Source organism: Cervus canadensis, chromosome 1 (assembly GCF_019320065.1).
Source record: "Cervus canadensis isolate Bull #8, Minnesota chromosome 1, ASM1932006v1, whole genome shotgun sequence".
NCBI lineage: Eukaryota > Metazoa > Chordata > Mammalia > Artiodactyla > Cervidae > Cervus > Cervus canadensis.
The window spans coordinates 2111397-2131431 of NC_057386.1; the positions used below are offsets into that span (position 1 = coordinate 2111397).

At 46.0% G+C, this 20035-nt stretch overlaps 1 protein-coding gene across 1 annotated transcript in view; it reads left to right on the plus strand.

Annotated features, from left to right (window-relative positions):
* Window positions 1-12: 12 nt before the first annotated feature.
* MAP2K6 (mitogen-activated protein kinase kinase 6) overlaps window positions 13-20035 on the plus strand; it is a 104482-nt gene continuing 84459 nt past the window's right edge. The window contains exon 1 of the mRNA XM_043449195.1: window positions 13-328. Within this exon, the coding sequence (XP_043305130.1) occupies window positions 313-328 (16 nt within the window). The 5' untranslated portion in view covers window positions 13-312. The remainder of the gene's footprint in view (window positions 329-20035) is intronic.

Below are 20035 nucleotides of genomic sequence, written 5' to 3' on the forward strand. Positions count from 1 at the left end.
GGACGTCTGCGCACTAAGATACTCAGTTCCAAGTTTGGAGCTTTTAGCTGCCAGCCCTGGCCCATCATGTAGCTGCAGCACAGCCTTCCCTAACGTTGCAACTGGGGGAAAAATCACTTTCCAGTCTGCTTTGCAAGGTGTGCATTTCCATCTGGATCCCCTGGAAGTCCATCTGCTGCCTCGGTCAAGAGAAACTCCACTTGCATGAAGATTGCACGCCTGCAGCTTGCATCTTTGTTGCAAAACTAGCTACAGAAGAGAAGCAAGGCAAAGTCTTTTGTGCTCCCCTCCCCCATCAAAGGAAAGGGGAAAATGTCTCAGTCGAAAGGTAAGAGCCTATTTGCATTACTTGCAAAAAATGCAAAGGGTTGTGCATGCATTTATGAATGCATGGATGCAATTTACGCCTGGCGATTGCATTTTTAAGTTTGAGGTTTTCCACAGCTCAGTTGCATTTCCTGTTTAGTATGTGTCTTTTTTTTTTTTTTTTGCAGACACAGAGAGTTCCTGTAAGGCAGGGCTTGCAGTTCAGCTGTGCATTGACGTTATTTGCATTCTTCTGCTAGGATTGCTGAGCTCTTTTTTGCCTTTTGCCCAGTCAGGAGAGATAGAGCAGGTTGGTAGCGTCTGAATGTGCAATGCTTTATATAATTGTAAAATTCTGTAGTATGCACAGATATAATAGGTAATCTTATGTGCAACAGGAATCCGAACTTTTAAAAAGTCGGTAGATGAAGATGAAAGGTAAAACTTGAGTTCAACTAGTAGGAAATTAATGTAATCTTATATTCCTTTGGGAATGAACCGTTGCGGTGCTAGTATTTAGCTAAATTTCCATTGATATCGCTCTGAACATTAAGCAACTTTTGATTTTTAAAGGAAGTAAAGGTGAGTGATAGCATTTTACAAAAAAGCAGACAAGACGTCTTTCTCTTCCGAGATTTTGCACTTTACGCTAATTGCTTATTGGTTCACAGTATTTAGAAGCAGCAATAAGGACATCGATGTTTTATGTTTTCCCATGTGGGAGATGCTTTGCATCTCCAGGGAAAATATTGGGGGAAAAACTGTACTTCTAAGCTTTACACCAAGGTGGGGGGACTGCACGGTTTCATTGACAACCATAATGAAATCTTATAAGTGTGTAATTGCCTATATTTAGAATAGGTCAGAAGTTCAGGGTTATGGTTGTTTTATGGTTTTTTTCTTCCTTGAAAAAAATTTTTTTATTTTTTTACACAGTTGTATTTTACAGACCTAATGTCAGGCTGGGGGATTAAAAATACAGAGATCCTGACGTGACATTATAGAGCTGAGGGTGTGTTGTCAGGTGGCCTTGAGACTGTGACTTGTTTCAGAACAGATCCTGTTGAGCATGGGGAAAGCACATGCCCTTCGAGAATGTATGGAGGGGAGAGATGGGCGCCAGGGAGGGGAGGGGGCTCCGTAAGTAACTCCCAGGGAGTTCAAGTGTCTCCTGTGCGTCCTGCTACTCTTTGGGGGAGCTGTGTGATGGGAGTGGGAGTCATACCTCTCAGCCCAGGAAGGAAGTAGCATATATTCTCAAAAATTCAAAGTAAGGCTCTTTCTTTTCTCTGGGTATCGGGGGAAAATGCAAATCTGAAAAGCCAAGAGCACCCAAGTACCTAGGAATTGGCATTGTGAAGTGCCTGTATTCCTTAATATTGGTAAAACCTGTGAGTTAGAGTCTCCTAATTGAGCAGAGAAATCATAGCTTAGAAGGGCATTCCAGGCTTTGATGTATGAGAGAGATGGCATCTGGATACTTTGTATTTGCTGTATATTCACTCATGCATTTAGGTCATTTTAATAAATGAGTGGATACATGGTGATAGCTGTGTATCAGTGTATATATGTGTGTATGTTTGGCACAGGATTTGGGGACATATAAAAATATTTCATATGTAAGTGTTTCATTCAAGGAGTTTACTTGTGTTTGGTGAAACAGAGCATGTATGCAAATTATTGTGATGCAAGATACTTGCTTAGATCATGACGGGAATTGGTGCATTTGTAATTTAGAGATGGCAGTGGGCTTCTCCTTTCTGGGAGACAAGAAGGTGGGGCTCTAGTGAGCTTATCTTTGGACCTTAGGTTTTAAACTCAATTATGTTTCTTCGTGCATTTTGGGGGCTCGCTCCTAAGGCAGCTCCCTCCTAGCAGAGGAAGTTGGGAAGCTGAGAGAGAAGTTAGCATGACCCTCTTCCATGATGGGTGCTCCCCTAACACATCACGTGCTGGCAATCCTTCACACGGATCCCTGTTTATCCAAGTGGTTGTCTTAATTGGATCCCATGTGGAAGTTGCCTCTGGTGTGAACGTGGGATTCCTGTCCAAAAGGAAAACTTTTGAGAAGGAAGTGTGTGATTATTTCAGAAATGGCAGAGACTTTTGGCCTGGACTTTACAGTGTGGACCTGGTCTAACTCAGCTACGGTATTCTCAAATGGCCAAGATTTTTTTTTTTTCTCGCAGTACCAAACTTCTTTGTAATACTATAACCAAATGAAATGAAGGAAAAGCAAAAGGTGGCTACAACCTCATAGTATTGAAGAATTTAACAACATGTTCAATTCAAGGACCTTTACGAACCTTCTAGATCACTGTAATTCAGTTTTTCAGACCTCTAATTTAAGGCACAGCAGAGGCAAAAGAATTACAGACTCTCTGGGAGCTGGGAGGGCTGGCTTACTCCTCTCCAGCCTCACCAACAGTGAGATTCCCAGAAAGAATTTCTTAAAAAGAAATTTTGTTTTCCACAGTTGTAACTTTAGGTGGTAGGCTTTTCAGCTTGTTTATATTAGCTGTCTGGGGTTGAGCTGACATTTTTCAAATATTAAAGTGGCAGAATGCCTTTTGAGGAAATCTGAAATGTAAGTTAACAGGAAGGGCACCCAGAGAGTGCAGGAATTCCTACACTTTACCGGAAGACAGGCTACAGGAAAATGTGTCGTCTACATTACCCCGGAGAGTAAAACTATTGTTATCAGCCACAGTGATCTGAGGGAGGGACAGCCGGAGGGAGGGAGTCTGGCATCCCCCCCCGTCCACCTGAAAAGAGAGAAAACGCTGGACCCTGTTACCAAGGCACTCTTCTCACTCCTCCCTCGACTCACCTTTAAAAAATATTAGTTTGTCTTTGTTTAAAATAGTGATAGGTACGTTGTGTCACGGGGACTGTGTATCAGGCACAGTTCAGAAGCCTGCAGAGGAGACTGACAGGCAAGGATTGTCAAAGGACCCAGCCCTACTGTGATTTTTTTGCTTCTGAAATTCATGCCAGCCTGGGAAATGAAAAGTGTACATTTCTCATTCTGTAAATTCCTTTGTTAGGTTGTACCCGAGAGACTTGTCATGCTTAGCCTGTAATCTGAGCCAGTCTGTTTTATAACCTCGTACATCTCAGGACATAAAAATCAGAAGAGGTGGCCTGGGCTTCCTGAGCTTGTTGTGTATCCATGTGGCATTCACGACTTTACAACATGCAGGTCAGCCGCAGGGGCTTCCCCGGGGGTCTCTGGGCGGTAAGTCCGATGCTGGAGGAAAGGGCTGAGATTCTTGTTCCTTTGTTTTTCACAGATTAGTATCATTATAACTGCTTTACATTATTTTAAAGTTTGAAAGGTCTATAAGGAATATTTTTAAAACTTAGGAAAGTGCCTAAGTATTACTGTATTGTAGAAATACTTGAAATTGTAGGAAAGAAAAACAAGAATCATTAGTGAGGACAGTGTACATTTTGGCCTATATCCTTTTGGACTTTTTTCCTGTCCTGATACATATGTGAATATGAATAAGTCCAAAATGTTTATAAAATGATTCGGTTGCCTTTGGTTCACTTGCCAATAATACTATGAAATAGTCAAAGTTAATATATCGCTACATTCATAATCTAATTCTAACACTAGAATTTATTTAAATAGAACATGAATGTTTATGAGCTTTCAATGTTATAAGCATTGCTATGATAAACGTCCCAGTTCAGACATTATATATACTATGGCCTTTGGCTAAATTCCAGGACATAGAACTACAGGTTACGAATCTCTAATTCTTCCCCATGCTGCATTATTTTCTTCATCTTCTAAAAATGACTCTTTTAGTACTATGAAAACAATATATAATCATTGAAAAAAAATTCAAGCAGAAGAGAAATTCATAATGAGAAAATAAAAACCGCTCAGAGTCACAGAGCCCACAGCTAACGCCTGCTGACGTTTTGGGGACCCGGCAGGTGAACACACGTGCTCTTTTGCGCTGCATGCGGTATTCTGCAGCTCACGTTATACTGGCCCGTGTGTCATCGGACAGCTTTCCCCGGGCATGCACCTACCGCTTCCTCCTTCTTCTTAGCAGTTGCTCATTTTAATTTGTAAGAAGGTACCTGTTTCATCAGTCCCCAGTTGGACCCTCAGAGAGTTCCACTTTTTCACAGCTCTGCACAATACTGCAGGGACTATAACCCCTTGAACACACGTGTTTGAACATCGGCCCGTCTCTTTAGGACGGATCCCTAGAAGCGGGAGTGCTGAGCGAAGGCTGGCGTGGGTGTGCGGCCCCCCAGGTGCCAACACTGGTGCTCACTCCCCGGCGCTGTTTGCAAGTGTTCGTGCGCGCCCTTTAAGCATCCTGGTAAACAGTGCCCAATGAGTTACTCTTCAGAGAGGCTGTGCATACTCCTGCGTATAAAATGGGAAACCAACTGAACAGCACAGGCAACCCTAGCCAGTGCTCGGTGGTGACCTAAGTGGGGATGAAGTCCAGAAAGGGGATACATGTCTGCATGCGGCTGGTTCACTCTGCATGGCAGAAACCAACATAACATGGGAAAGCCACTATACGCCAATAAAAACCAACTAAAAAATAAACAAAACAGATAATCAACAAGGGCCTACTGCAGCGCACCGGGAACTCTACTTAATACTCTGTAATAACCTACGTGGGAAAGAACTTGAGAAGAACAGATACACGTATATGTATTTCTGAAGCATTTTTCTGTACATCTAAAACTAATACAACATTGTAAATCAACCATACCCCAATATAAGCTTTAAAAAAAAATGGTTATGCTCTTTCCTTCATCCTGTGTATAATAATTTAAAAAAAATTTTTGCCAATTTGATAAAAAGTATTACTATTTTACTCTCATTTGAATTTTACTGCTGAAGAAGTTGAATTTTTCTTTTTTCTTTTTGACATCTGTGTTTCATGTGTTTGAATTTTTTTTTCCCTCATAAAATGTGTCTTTAAAAATTTTAATTTGGGGATCAGATTATTTTCAGAGTTAAGCCAGAACATTCCAAGATGGCAGAGCTTAGGTAATCATGGGTTCAAAGCTGGGTTCAACTTTCATGCATCTAAACAGTTTAATGCCCTGGGAGTTCTAATTTTAATTTTAACCAAAATGTCTTAAGTAAACATATACTTTGTAGACTCATTTTGTTCTACTGTCTGTAGCTAGCCAAATCTGGATGACAATAATAAGAAAAGTATAATGATTTGATTTAAATTCCATCTGGAATTTACTAACTTCTGGACATCTGTGCATTTTCAGTTATCTCTACAGGCAAAAGTAGTTTTTCTTTGGTTTCGTGAGTGATTCTCCCATAAGCACCTGGTTGTATTATGTGCATCGTGGCAGAATAATTCTTTTTTTTTGTTTTTAGCTTCATGTGCAACAGCTAACCATAAAAGGGGTTTCCTTTGCTAGATTTGTTGGAAGAATGAAGGTGAGGATCTGCTTTGATGACCTCAGAAATTATATCAAGTCAATCACCGTTCACATATTCTTGATACAGCCTTCCTTAGTCAATGCTCCTATTTATGCACCTTGATATTAAGTAGTAGAATGTAGAGCTGTGGAAGGAGTTTTATAATCTAATCACCTCATTTTACAAAGAGCAAACGGAAGCTCTGAAAGAAAGTGATTTGCCTGAAGACCGAGCCATAGGTGGAACTTACACCTCCTGATTCTTTGCCCCAGCGTTCTTTTCACTAAACCTCACACAAACACTAGGAATCCACATTTATAAAACGTCTTTTCCAGAATCTTGAGGATATTTCACATTTTTTTTGTTTTGTTTGTTTTTGCGGGAAGCATGCTGGCAGGGGAGGCTGACGGTACAATCACCGGAGGTGCTCTCTGCGCCCGAGTGAAACTGTGATACTTGATCACAGCTGTGGTTTTTTTTTTTAATCAATTTTCTGCCAAAGGATATTTTGCAAATGCTCTCATTTTAATTCCAGTGCCTACACTATACAGCTGCAAATTTTAGCCACTGTAGTTGTTTGCCTTTTATGGATGATCTCTGAAAGCCTCTTGCTAGGTAGCTAACATTTCTTCTTCTGCATCTTTGCAACTCTGCCTCTTTGAGCTCATGAGCAATAGGTGCTCAATGAATGTCTGACAATGCAAGTATTTTTCATCAGTGGTGCTCGCTATCATTTTTCATAAAAGGTGTGGGGTAATTAAATTATAATGCAGTTTTCCTGTGCTTCCTTTTCCACATTGATGTCTCCATTCTATCTTTGCTTGATTATTTGAAAGTTGCAAGTGTAGCATAAAAAGCAACTGAACCATTCCTAAAGAAGTGTCATTCTGCCTGCCTGGGCCTTCTAAGCAGATTTAAAGATTGAGTGATCCTCACCCAGCTCAAAGAATATGCAGGACGAAGATGAGTTGTCTGGAGAGTCCAGTGGGGTAGGATTGAAGTGAATTCCTCCAGCCCGTGCTGGTTTTAGGAGCTGGTTTGCAAGTTACCTCTGAACTCGAGCATCTGAAGGGTTGTCAGAGATGAGCTGTCAATTCTTAATCGCTGGCAGCCCTGTGACCAAGCAGGGACCTCTGCCCAGGTAACCTCCAGTAGCAGTCTTCTCCTGGACCCACCACCGCCCCTGGCTTTGCCCCATCTCGTTTCGTTCCCGCTCTGCTTCCTCACATGGCCTTCCTTCCTGTGAGCTGGTGCATACGGTTTGGTACACAGTTCCTAAAACCCCCTCTTTCTGCAGTGGAGAGGTATTCACGTTATAACTTACACACACACACACACACACACACACACACGAAGTCCATCACAAATCATCATAATTTAGTCAACTTAGTTCTGAGTTGTTGTTCGTTGTTCAATCTCTCAGTTGAGTCCAACTCTGCGACCCCATGGACTGCAGCACGCCAGGCTTCCCTGTCCTCCGCTGTCTCCCGGAGTTTGCTCAAACTCATGTCCACTGAGCTGACGATCTATCCAACCTCTCATCCTCTGTCGCCCAGTGAATAGGCTCTTGTTGGATCCCTCTTCGTCTGTTTTATTTTCCAGTCTGTATATTTATCCTTAAGTTGGGTTGGGGTCAGCCTTTCTTTTTCTTTTTTTCCCCAGAGATAATTAGCTATAGATCTGAAGCCATCACAGCCCACACCCCGTTACCCAGAGCTATCATTATCCTCATCACTTATTATTTCTCAGTCACTTTTCAGGTGTTATGCTTTTGAACTTCACCTAAATCCTAGCAGGACAATAGGCGTGTGTATGCTCAGTCGTGTCCAACTCTTTGCCACTCCATGGACTGTAGCCCGCCAGGCTCCTCTGTCCAAGGCGTTTCCCAGGTAAGAATCCTGGAGTGGGGTGCCATTTCCCTCTCCAGGGAGTCTTCCTGACCCAGCCATGGAACCTGTGTCTCCTGCATTGGTGGGTGGATTCTTTACCACTGAACCACCTGTGAAGCTGAGGAGGACAGGTGCAGTTATTGCTAATTTACAAATTAAGAGGGCTCTTGGGCTTTGGAGAGTTCACTAATATGCCTGGGGCTGGAAACCCAGCAGGCAGCCCAGGCAGGATGCAAAGCCTGTCCTGTCTGGCTGCAGGGCCCAAGCGCATCACTGGGGCCAGCAAACCATAGTCTGGGGGTCTAATCTGGACCCACCTGTTTGTTTTGTTTTTAATTAATTTATTTTTTAATTGAAGGATAATTACTTCACAATATTGTGTTGGTTTCTGCTATGTATCAACATGAATCAGCCAGCCTGTGAGCCAAAATGGTTTACACATTTACAAATGATTGGGAAAAAAGAATTAAAAAGAATAACATTTCATGACACAAGAGAGTTATATAAAATTTGAAGTCAGTGTCTCCCGATAAAGTTTTATTGGGACACAGCTCTGTGCATTCATTTCTGTGTGGTTGAGGGCTGCTTCCTCCCCCGCGATTGTGTAGTCGAATCACTGTGATGGAGACTGCATGTCCTGCAGAGAATATTGACTCTGGCCCTTTTCAAAAAAAAGCTCGGTGACCTTGCCCTTTGTGACTTTCCTCAATCATGTGATGACTTCTGGTCCATATTACATTCCTCTTTGGCTTTAATTGGAAGTCGTTAACCTGGATGGCCACTCACCCGGGACGCAGCCGGTGACCTCGGGCCCAGCCCACAGGAAGCCTCTGAGTGGCGTCTCTCCTGGCTGTGAGATGGGTGGGCCATTGCTCATTTCCGCCCGGCTGAGCGGCCGTCTCGTTGGCCCATCCCGAGTCCTCTCCCCTCCGCTGCACTCTTCCTGTTTGCTCTGCGTTTCTTTTATGTTCTCATCTTTCTTTCCCGCCCCTTTGAGAAAACTGATCATTAGTTCTTCCCCTGGTCCCTTCATCCTCCACTTCTTTGTCCCACATTTTGTGCAAAAAGCCAATGAACTAAAACCAAGTCATGCTCCCACACTGCCTGGCCTTGTGGGTTGGTATCGTGACACAGCTCAGGGCTGCCGTTGTGTCTTCTGTGTGGATGAGGACAGGACCGTCCTTCATCGTAAGAGCCTCCGTCTCACCCAGGCAGGTTATCGCCTCCTGAAGGCTGCAGCCATTGTCTCACGTGGAGCTTATGCTCAGTCAGTCCTGTCTGACTCTCTGTGACCCCCTGGACTGGAGCCCGCCAGGCTCCTCTGTCCATGGGATTCTCCAGGCAAGAGTACTGGAGTGGCTTGCCATTTCCTTCTCCAGGGGACCTTCCTGACCCAGGGACCGAACCCAAGTCTCCTACGTCTGCTCTGTTGGCAGGCAGATTCTTAGCCACTGATACCCCCTGGAAGCCCATTTTCTCATAAGAGCTCCCCCAAATCTGGGTGGGCAGTTGCGTTTTGTGTGTGAGGATCCTGTTGCTTTCAGAGTCGCTGATATTGTGGAGGTTGTGTATTAATATTTATCAGGGAAGGTGCTGGCAAAGGTTGCGGAAGTGAGGGAAGGGGAGGACGTGGAAGGAGGTAACGTGAAGACAGAGTTGCTTTGGATGGACGAGCCCAGATTGTTCGTCATCTCCAAAGTGAGGTCTGCTTTAGTCCCCTGCAAGGAAGTGCTGTCTTTCCCGTCATCCAAGATGGCAGCATCACTGTGGAGGCTTTCATATTCCAGATAACTGCGCTCAGCGATGAACATGTCTCCTTCTCACCTCAGCAGGGCCTGATGCGATGATGCCCCATTTTGTATATGAGCAACTGAGGCCAGAGGTTAGATGTCAAGGTTGATTGTGACAGAGCAGAGCCTTAATCATGGTCTGTGTGACCCCAGCACCTGACTTCCTGGCTCCTCCACTTGAGAGGTCACTTCATCATAAATGGCTGAACCCATTACCTGGAAGACACGGTTGGAGACAGAAAACATGAATGGGTTCCGTGGGAACTTGTGCACACCAGGGTCACGTGTTGTCATTAGGAGGGGCTGACCGGTGGCTCCCTATGGATAGGTTCCTTTTGAGATGTTCCTTTAGGCCTAAAATATTGACCCATCCTGAGAGTTCAGGTTGAATTCCAAGTATAAACTGCCCATTGGTTGGAGGAAGCTGGTTACAACTGGTCTACTGACAAACTGGTGTGTACAGACCAGTAGACGGAGATTTGTTGAGCATCAGTAATGAATGGTGATTCCATTACCTGTCTTAGGGTCTGTAACTAAGCAGATCTAAACCTTGTGTGTTTCCGTGCACATCCAAGTGAAATTGCCTTAAAACAGTAAGAAAAGCGCAGCCTGTTTGGCAACATAGCTCAGTAGAGGAATAATGCCTTGTTGGGTTAGTGATTTCCGTTCTTCTTGGTTGCTTCTATGTAAATGTGACAAGTGCAGTTTCCTTGCAACTGTGAATGAACCTGCGTCTTCCCTGTTTTCCTTTTCTACTGGAAGGTGTGGAAGAAACCAGAATCACCTCTTTTTTGTGTGTGGTTGAAGAGGCAGGTGTGCATCTTCTTTCAAGGCGATGAATTCTCTCCCAGCTTTCTCTCCTCTCAGAGCAGGACAGTCAAACCAAGGCTCCAGCCGCTTCCTGGGATCCCCCGAGGAAACCCTGGGGGTGGATGGCGGGGTGTCCAGGGACAAGCTGTTCATTCCTTTCCTGTGTCCTCCCCCCTCTAACCCCGCATGGGAAGGATGAGTTAGAGATAAGGGTGAAGCAAGAACCTGGAGAACCAGTAGGAGCAGAATGGCTCAGACCTGAAGCGCCCAAGTCCTACTAAATTTATAGATCAGTCTAACTGGAATTGACTTCTTTACTGCAAGTTTAAACCTTTAATCCCAAGATAAATGTGTGATTTATTTAAGTTTTCTTTTATGTACCTCAATAGAAATATAACATTTTCTTCCAGAAGGTTCTGCTGATTTCTAGTTAAACATATTCCTAGGTATTAAAAAAAAAATCTTTCTATTGCTACTGTTAGCATATCTACAGGCATGCTGCTGCTGCTGCTAAGTCACTTCAGTCGTGTCCAACTCTGTGCCTCCCCACAGATGGCAGCCCACCAGGCTCCGCCGTCCCTGGGATTCTCCAGGCAAGAACACTGGAGTGGGTTGCCATTTCCTTCTCCAATGCTTGAATGTGGAAAGTGAAAGTGAAGTCGCTCAATCATGTCTGACTTTTAGCAACCCCATGGACTGCAGCCTACCAAGCTCCTCCATCCATGGGATTTTCCAGGCAAGAGTACTGGAGTGGGTTGCCATTGCCTTAGATATCAATAATTATAGTATTAGTTGCTCAGTCGTGTCCGACTCTCTGTGACCCAGTGAACTGTAGCCCGCCAGGCTCCTCTGTCCATGGAATTCTCCAGGCGAAAATGCTGGAGTGGGTTGCCATTCCCTTCTCCAGGGGATCTTCCTGACCCAGGGATTGAACCCAGGTCTCCTGGAGTGCAGGGAGAATCTTTACTGTCTGAGCCACCAGCGAAGCCATATTTATCAATATCTATCTATATATGGCGATATACAGAGTGATCTTTAAAATATATAACATATGAACAAATAACTTTTAAAAAGCACTCTATCTTATATTGGAGTATAGCCGATTAACAATAGTTTATGGGCTATGAATTATAGCCAGTAGTTTCCGGTGGACAGCAAAGTGACTCAGCTGTACATTGACATGTATCCATTCTCCCGCAAACTTCTCCCGCAAATTCCGCTCCCCTCCAGGCTGCCACATAACGCTGAGCAGAGTTCCCTGAGCTGGTTGGTTATCATTTTAAATGAAGCCGCTAAACAGATACCATTTTGACTATTATGTTCAAGATACCGTGCTGGGTGGAACTAGACAGAAATGCACTCTGCTCTATTTTTTAACTTACTCGGAGCCTTGAAAAATCTACTTGATCTTTACCTTCCATTTCCTGACCTGCTGAGTGGAGACTGACACATTCACAGTATTGTTATAAAAATTTAGCAAGATGGGACTTCCCTGGTGGTCCAGTGGCCAAGACTCTGAGCTCTGGGTACAGGGGGCCTGGGTTGGGGAGCTGGATCCCACATGCCACAACAAAAGGTCCTGCATGCCGCAACTAAGGCCTGGAGAAATAAATAAATCAGCACATATTTTTTAAAAAGATAATATTTTTTAAGGTACTTAAAACAGTGCCTGGCACATAGTAACAACTCAATAAATCATAGCTATTAAAAAAAATTAAGCAAGGCTATGTGTGTAATGTTCTTTGGGCAGTGCTTGGCATTTGTTTATTTATACAGTATTTATTGAGACCCCTGCTGGCTTTGAGGCACTGGGCTATAGTAAGCTCGCTATAAACAGAACCTTGCTTTACTCTTTCTTTCTCTCCATCTCCTTAAGGAGCTTATAGTCTAGTGAGAGGTAAGATTGCAGAGAAATGTGTAGAATACAAGCTAGAACTTAGATATGCTTAGAATAGACACTGTGGATTAGAAAGCCTTACAGATGAGGAGATCAGGAAAATTTTTACCATGAATGTGTAAGCATCAATCTGATTTTCACAGTCGATGAGAAAGTCACGACAAACCTAGATAGCATATTAAAAAGCAGAGAGATCACTTTGCTGACAAAGGTCCATGTAGTCAAAGCTATGGTTTTTCCAGTAGTCGTCTATGGATGTCAGAGTTGGACCATAAAGAAGGCTGAGCGCCAAAGAAATGATGTTTTTGAACTGTGGTGTTGGAGAAGACTCTTGAGAGTCCCTTGGACAGCAAGGAGATCCAACCAGTTCATCCTAAAGAAAATCAACCCTGAATATTCATTGGAAGGACTGATGCTGAAGCTGAAACCCCAATACTTTTGCCACCTGATATGAAGAGCTGACTCATTGGAAAAGCCCCTGATGCTGGGAAAGATTGAAGAAAAAGGAGAAGGGGGCAACAGAGGATGAGATGGCATCACCAACTCAATGGACATGAATTTGAGCAAACTGTAGAAGGTTCTAGGGGCTTCCCTGTAGCTCAGATGGTAAAGAATCTGCCTACCATGCAGGAGACCTGGGTTTGATCCCCAGATGGTGACGATACCCTGGAGAAGGAAATGGCAACCCACTCCAGTATGCTTGCCTGGGAAATCCCATGGACAGAGGAGCCTGGCACGCCTTGAAAAGAGTCCATGGGGTTGCAAAGAGTTGGACAAGATTTAGTGACTGAACAACAGCAAACATAGGCATAACTATTTCTTAGAAGAATGAAAAAAGAGAAGATGGCCTTAGGAAAACCTCTGGAGTTTCGAGGACCTTATATGTGTTTTCTAAGGACTTCCTTTTTCTACTTACCTCAACACTGTACTTACCGCGTATGATCACAATAGGTTAACAAGTGAAACGTGTCCTATGTCATACTTTTAGGTGGTTTTTTTTTTTTTTTTATTTTTTTTGATTGTGGAAACTCCAGGAAACCTAGAGGTTAATAGTTAAACAAGTATATCATATCAGCTGGGTTTATGGGCACAGTGTAATTATATAAGCAAGCTGTTGGTTCAATAATCAACGTCTAGCTAGGTCACAGAATAGTTTCCAGAGCATGACCACAGCTGCAGTTTTCATTTTTTTATAACCTGCCAACCTGCCTTTTCCATTTCTCAGCTCCTTCTCCCTCTTCTAGAATCATCTGAAGGCAGTTGAAAAGAAGGAAAACCGTCCTTCTGAATTCTCCTTTTACTTTTGAAAAGTGAAAGCGTTAGTCGCTCAGTCGAGTCTGACTCTGTGTGACCCCCTGGACTGTATCCTGCCAGGCTCCTCTGACCATGGAATTCTCCAGGCAAGAACACTGGAGCGGGTTGCCATTCCGTTCTCCAGGGGACCTTCCCAACCCAGGGATTGAACCCTCATCTCCTACATTGGCAGGGAGGTTCTTTACCGCTGAGCCACTGGAGACACCTCCTTTTACTTAGACCTGAGGAGAAATGCTCTAGAAAGTTCTTTGTTTTACCAAACTTACTTTCTCAAACCTGATACCGGGGACTGGCCAGGGAGTTCATACATGTTTGTGTGTGTTTTTAATTTCAGGAAAATTCCATGTAAAAGAGAAATATATTTAATACAGTTGGCATTTCCATACAATTGTTAGATTACATTCGTGTTTTTTTCTTTCATTATCTTGGTTTTAAAAACACAGTGACCTACAGCTTTGGAGTTCACAATAGACTACTTCTCGGTGTAACAAGCACTGAGTCACCTTCTTTCTCCTTGGTGACTTCAATCAACTCAGGGTCTGTGGAGTGGATTAGGTGGGTGGGTTGAATCACTGCCCCCCGCCTGCCCCTCAGCCTGAGTCAGGAACACCATGGGGCAGTTTTTGCGTCGTCACCTTGCTGAGCAGTTAAAGAGACCACGTGACCCACCCAGGTCTGCCATCTCCCGCAGGTAGCTTGCCAAGTCTCCTTGCTTGGGACTTTGTTCCTGAGTAAGCGTCTATTTTTATAGATAAAGAAAGGGGGAAATGTAGATTTAATTCTGAAATTGATTTAAGAATGAGATGGAGAAATCTGGATATGTCAGGGTTGTTATTTTTTAGTCGCCAAAGTCATGTCCAGCTCTTTTGCAACCCTGTGGACTATAGCCTGCCAGATTTCTGTGTCCATGGGATTTCCCAGGCAAGAATCCTGGAGTGGGTTGCCATTTCCTCCTCCCGGGGATCTTCCCGATCTAGGGATAGAACCTGCATCTCCTGCATGGGCAGGCGGGTTCTTTACCGCTGAGCCACCTGGGAAGTCCATGTGAAGGTTAGGATGACTTTTTTTCAAGTTACATTTCAGTCTTTCTTTTCTGCTATGACATGTCTAAGGATAAGACCTCAGATGGATGAGACTGCATGTGGGAGGCAGAGGGCCAGATATTGATATTTCATGGTTGATTTAACATGCATTATTGAAGAACTATATAAATAATCTGCAGCCTGTTCCATGCTCGGTGACTACAAAGTCAGCTAGACTTCCACCTCTACCCTCAGGAAGCTCACCTACTGCAGGGCTGTGGGTTTGCAGGGGCCGCCATAATGAAGTATCGCTGATTGGGTGACTTGCACAACAGAAACGCATTGTCTCTTGGTTCTGGGGGCGGGAAGTCTGAGATTCAGCTGTCAGCAGGGTAGATTCCTTCTGAGAACTAACCAGGGACTGTCCCCTCCACGCTTCCCCCCTGGCTTCTGGGGCTTGCCAGGGATCTTTGGCATTGCTCGGCTCCTAGAAGCATCTCCCAGATCTTTCCTTCACTGTTACCTGGACTTCTCCCATGGAAGTGCCTTCATCAAATTTCTCCTTTTTATCCGCGCATCAGTCCTGTTGGGTTGGAAGTTCACCCTAATCCTGAACGACTCATTTTGATGATGCATTTGTGTTCAGTTGCTTAGTCGTGTCCCACTCCTTGCGACCCCAGGGATGGCAGCACGCCAGGCTGCCCCCCGTCCTTCACCACTCCCGGAGTTTGCTGAAACTCATTCCATTGATGATATATGCAACTGCCCAATTGCTCTGTGAGAGAAATTCTCCCTTTCTGGGGTGCAGGGCATTAGGAACTTGGGGGAAGGGCCAGAGTGCAGCCCACAGCGGGAGGAGACGAGCGTGTCTGCAGGTTAATGCTCCGGCGTGTGACACGCGTGTCCGTTTCGGTACAAGGTGCGGCCTCTCGCCCTCTCCTGGGGAGAGCCTGTGGGTCGGGGAGGACGTCAGCTTGGCCGGACGCAACTTCGGGTTTGGTGCTTCTGGCTAGAATCAGCGAGTAAAATGGGAGACTTGCCCTGTGGTCCCTGAGCCCATTACCTGCTGTTTCATCTGATTTTCTGTCGTTTGTGACAGGCTGGCTGCTTCTAAACGAGGGGAGCGGGGGGAGGTGTGTGTGTGAAGTTGGAGCCCACACACACACGCGTTTGCTGTCGTGATTCCCCAAACTTAAATCGTGCCTGTGGGTGGTGAGGAGACCGGCAGACCCCGTCCGTGGTCATCCCAGGCCTTCCGTGTGCAGACGTTGGGGTGGGCCTGGGGAGTTGGGGTATCTCCTGCTTTGTAACAAATGGTTCCAGTCCTCACAGAACAAAGCTTAAAAGAGGCTGGGAGTGAGTAAGAACCAAGGATCTGCAGCCAGGCAAAGCTTATTTTTAGCAAAGGCCTGTAAGCCTCAACAAAAAAAGTACTACTAGAGTGTTACCAAGCTCTTCCAATATTGATTGTTAACAAGAAGTCTTTTCAACTTGTGTGTCTCTTTATTTGTGTTAATTGTTGTTTAGTCATGTCCGAATCTGTGCGACCCCACGGACTATAGCCCCCAGGCGCCTCTGTCCATGGGCTTCTCCAGGCAAGAACACTGGAGTGGGCTGCCATGCCGCCCTCCAGGGGATCTTCCCAATACAGGGATCGAACCCATGTCTCCTGCCCTGGCAGGTGGATCCTTAACCACTGAGCCACTTGGGAAGCTCATTCATGTATATAGGCAGTTTTATTTTCTCGATGTGGTCTGAGTATGTTTAACATAAAATTCTGACTCAGAGTACCAGGACCAGTTTGAGGAAGAGGGGACAGTAAAGGATGAAATGGTCAGGATGTGTTAGACGAGGTGGCAGGGGAAGGTCGGCTTCCAGATTAGGAAGCCCCTAATCTGGGCTTCCCCAGATTAGGACAGCCTGCCGGCACCTGCCATTGTCCTGCCATGGGGGCGCCCTGCTGATGGGGCGGGGCCAGGTGGGCCCCCAGAACAAGCCAGGGGAGGTGAGACCTCCCTCAGAGCTGGGTGGAGGGTCTGGGGGCAGGTGATCCAGCAGAAAGGTGTGAAGGAGGGTGCAGCGGAAAGACGAGAGTTCGGTGAGTGAACACGGAAGGGAATAAGGAAATACTCAACACGGAGGTCAGTTGGAAAGCAGGCGTCAGAGAGGGAGAGGCCCTGAGGACCTAGGGTGAAGAAGCCCAGCTCGCGTGTGCGTTTTTGTTTGCTGTTGGCGCTGCCCAGGTGGCGCTAATGGTAAAGAACCCCCCTGCCAAAGCAGGAGCCGCGGGTTCGATCCCTGGGTCAGGAAGATCCCCTGAAGGAGGGCACAGCAAGCCGCTCCAGTGTTCTTGCCTGGAGAATCCCGTGGACAGAGGAGCCTGGTGGGCTGCAGTCCTTGGGCCGCACAGATTCGGACACGACTGAGCACACGCGTGCTGCAGGTGAGAATCGAGTGTCCGCCTCGCCTGTTCCCGGCAGCTTCGCAGCGGTCTCGGTCCCCCTGGCCGTGGTGGGGGTCTTGCCTTCCCGGCGGCCGGTGCAGCCGGGTTGGACGGAGACGCGGGAAAGGAGCGCCTGGACCGAGTCTGCGGCTTGTTCAGAAAGAGCCCAGCTCGCTCCCGGCCAAGCGCCTGCACCCGGTTCCGGTTCCGACTCGGGGCCAACAGGCTCGGAGGGAAACAGGAAGTGGGGAAGCCGCTGGACGCTCAGGACTCTGGTTGTAGGACTGAAACCGGCCTCCGATTTTCCATCTCCGATCAGGAGGTGAATACGGCCTCATGCGAGCAGGCAGCCCTGACTCCTCGTCATCTGCTTCCGAGGCAGGGACGTCCCTGGCGGTCCAGTGGTTAAGACTCCATGCTTCCAATGTGGGGGTCGCAGGTTCCATCCCCGGTCAGGGAACTAAGAGCCCATGTGCCACGACGCGGTGAGGCCAAAAACAGCCATTCCAAGGCAAATCTGGGAATCAGAAATCCAGCTTCTGGAGGTAAGTTTGTCCTGCTTTTCTGTTCTAAAAAGGGCCTCAGGGGGCACCTGAGGCTAGGATAACATGGGGGTTGGAGACTTCTAGCTTCCCTCGTGTCTTACTCTTTGCGACCTGGACAATTTCTTTCCCATTTATGATACTCCATCCTCAGTAGGGAGTGATTTTTTGATGCCTACCTTGTGCAAGGGTTTGTCATAAGCACCAACCGTATTAGTACTAATCTTCATAAAAACCTGAGAGGCAGGTAGAATTATCCCCATTTTGCAAGGGAGGAAATTGGAACTCATGTTAATGAGTTGCCCAGGATCCTGCAGTTAGTGGTTTGCAGTGCTGGGATTTGAGTCTGGCTCACTGAAATGCCACAGTTTCGTGTTTTTCACTATGTAACTGCCGTGTGAAAATAGTGAAAAACAGAAACACACTAGTGTACGATGATAAGAGGAGAGCTGACCTCACAGGTGCCGCCTGACGTGACAGTGATGACGGAGAACCAGAGCTTCAGTGGAGAGACGCTCATGACCCGGGAAGAGTGGATGCAGAGACACAGGCAGAGTGACTGCAGGTCTGTGTGTGTGTGTGTATTTGTGTGGTTACTTCTACCTCAAATCAAAGAGTCTTTATTAAGGAGGTACCGCTGAGCCTGGTAGGAACTGAGAAAGGCATTTCCGAGTCCCCTCCTCTGTCTCTCCCTACCCCGGGACCCTCATTCTGCTTTTTTTCCAAGAGTCTTCACTGCTTTCCCCTGCAGATGAGGCTTTGGTACCTTATCAACATGCTCGGGGTTTAGGAGGCCACCAGCCCAGCATCTCCGTCACTGTAGCTGAGTCCCCAGCATTCTTTGACTCATTACCATCTCTGGTCTGAGATCAAGCTCTCTATTTTGCAAAAGAAAAAAAAAGTCCCGACGATGAGTGGCTGGATCCGAGTCAGGTGTTCTTGTGCACAAGGAGTGTGAGGAGTAAACACAGGGCCTGCTGCCCACGTAGTAGGGACGTAAGTGAGACGGATGCATCGACATCATAAGGCAGGAAATACATGAGCAAATGAAAACAATGAATACAGCTGCTTAGCCTTAAACTCGAGTGAAGCTTTGACAATATTGTGACCTGATGCAGTTTACATTTGGGTAGTACTTTTAAAACTTGCATGGTATGAATAATGGAGAACTTGGTTATGAAGGAAGGAGCTGTGTCTACTGATATTTCCTTATATTCTCTGTGAGTGGAAAAGACTCAGACCATATACGCTATCATTTGCCCTATTGCTGGCTGCCTTTATAAGGAGCGCAAGTGAGCAGTAAAAAGAACATTGATACCATTTGGTGCTACCGAGTCGATGCCCTTGAACTGATGAACGGCACAGAAAAGGCGCCCTGATGCTCTCCGGTGGCTGAGAGATAGATACAAGATTAACTTTCCACGGTTGTGACAGTTGGCCAAGTGTGTGTGGACAGGGCCTGGGCGGTAGAGGGCCACCTGGCAGGACGTGAAGCGTGTGGAAGCGTGGGGGGTTTATGTCCAGCAGGGACCCCAGAGGCCACCTGGGCCGAGCGCTTCACTCTGTGCTGTCTCTGTTCTGTCAGCCGTGTCCGGCTCTCTGTGACCCCGTGGGCTGCAGCGCGCTGGGCTTCCCGTCCGTCACCATCTCCTGGAGTTCGCTCAGACTCATGTCCACTGAGTCGGAGATGCCATCTCACCCACTCCCACCTCCTTCCCCGCTTGCCTTCAGCCTTTCCCAACATCAGGATCTTCTCCAGTGAATCAGCTCTTTTCATCACCTGGCCAAAGTATTGGAGCTTCAGCTTCAACATCAGTCCGCCCAATGTATATTCAGGGCTGATTTCCTTTAGGATGGACTGGTTGGATCTCCTTGCAGTCCAAGGGACTCTCAAGAGTCTTCTCTAGCACCATGATTCAAAAGCATCAATTCTTTGCCACTCAGCCTTCTTTGTGATCCAACTCTCACGTCTGTACGTGACTACTGGAAAAACCATAGCTTTGACAATATGGACGTTTGTCAGCAAAGTGATGTCTCTGCTTTTTAATATGCTGTCTTGGTTTGTCATAGCTTTTCTCACAAGGAGCAAGAGACTTTTAATTTCTTGGCTATAGTCACCATCTGCAGGGATTTTGGAGCCCGAGAATATAAAATCTGTCACTGTTTCTACTTTTCCCCCCATCTATTTGCCATGAAGTGATGGGACCGGATGCTATGATCTTAGTTTTTTAAATGTTGAGTTTTAAGCCAGCTTTTTCACTCTCCTCTTTTACTCTCATCAAGAGGCTCTTTAGTTCCTCTTCACTTTATAGATGAAGCAATTATGATTCAGAGGGTTAAGTCATTGGGAAATCCAAGGTCATAGTGTATTAGGTCAGGAAGACAGGTCTCCTGACTCTCACATCGGCTGTTGTTAGCACCCCGGGTGCATCTTGGTGCTAAGCCAAACTGTGCCTCTCTGGAGAGCCCTTCCATTCATCCCATGAAGACAGAAACTGACTCCTGAGTCCTAAAGATTAAAAATACATGAGAGTGCCCGGCCCAGAAATCAGGACCTCTGCCAGTTCTGTGGGTCATCGGATGATGGAATGGGTCTG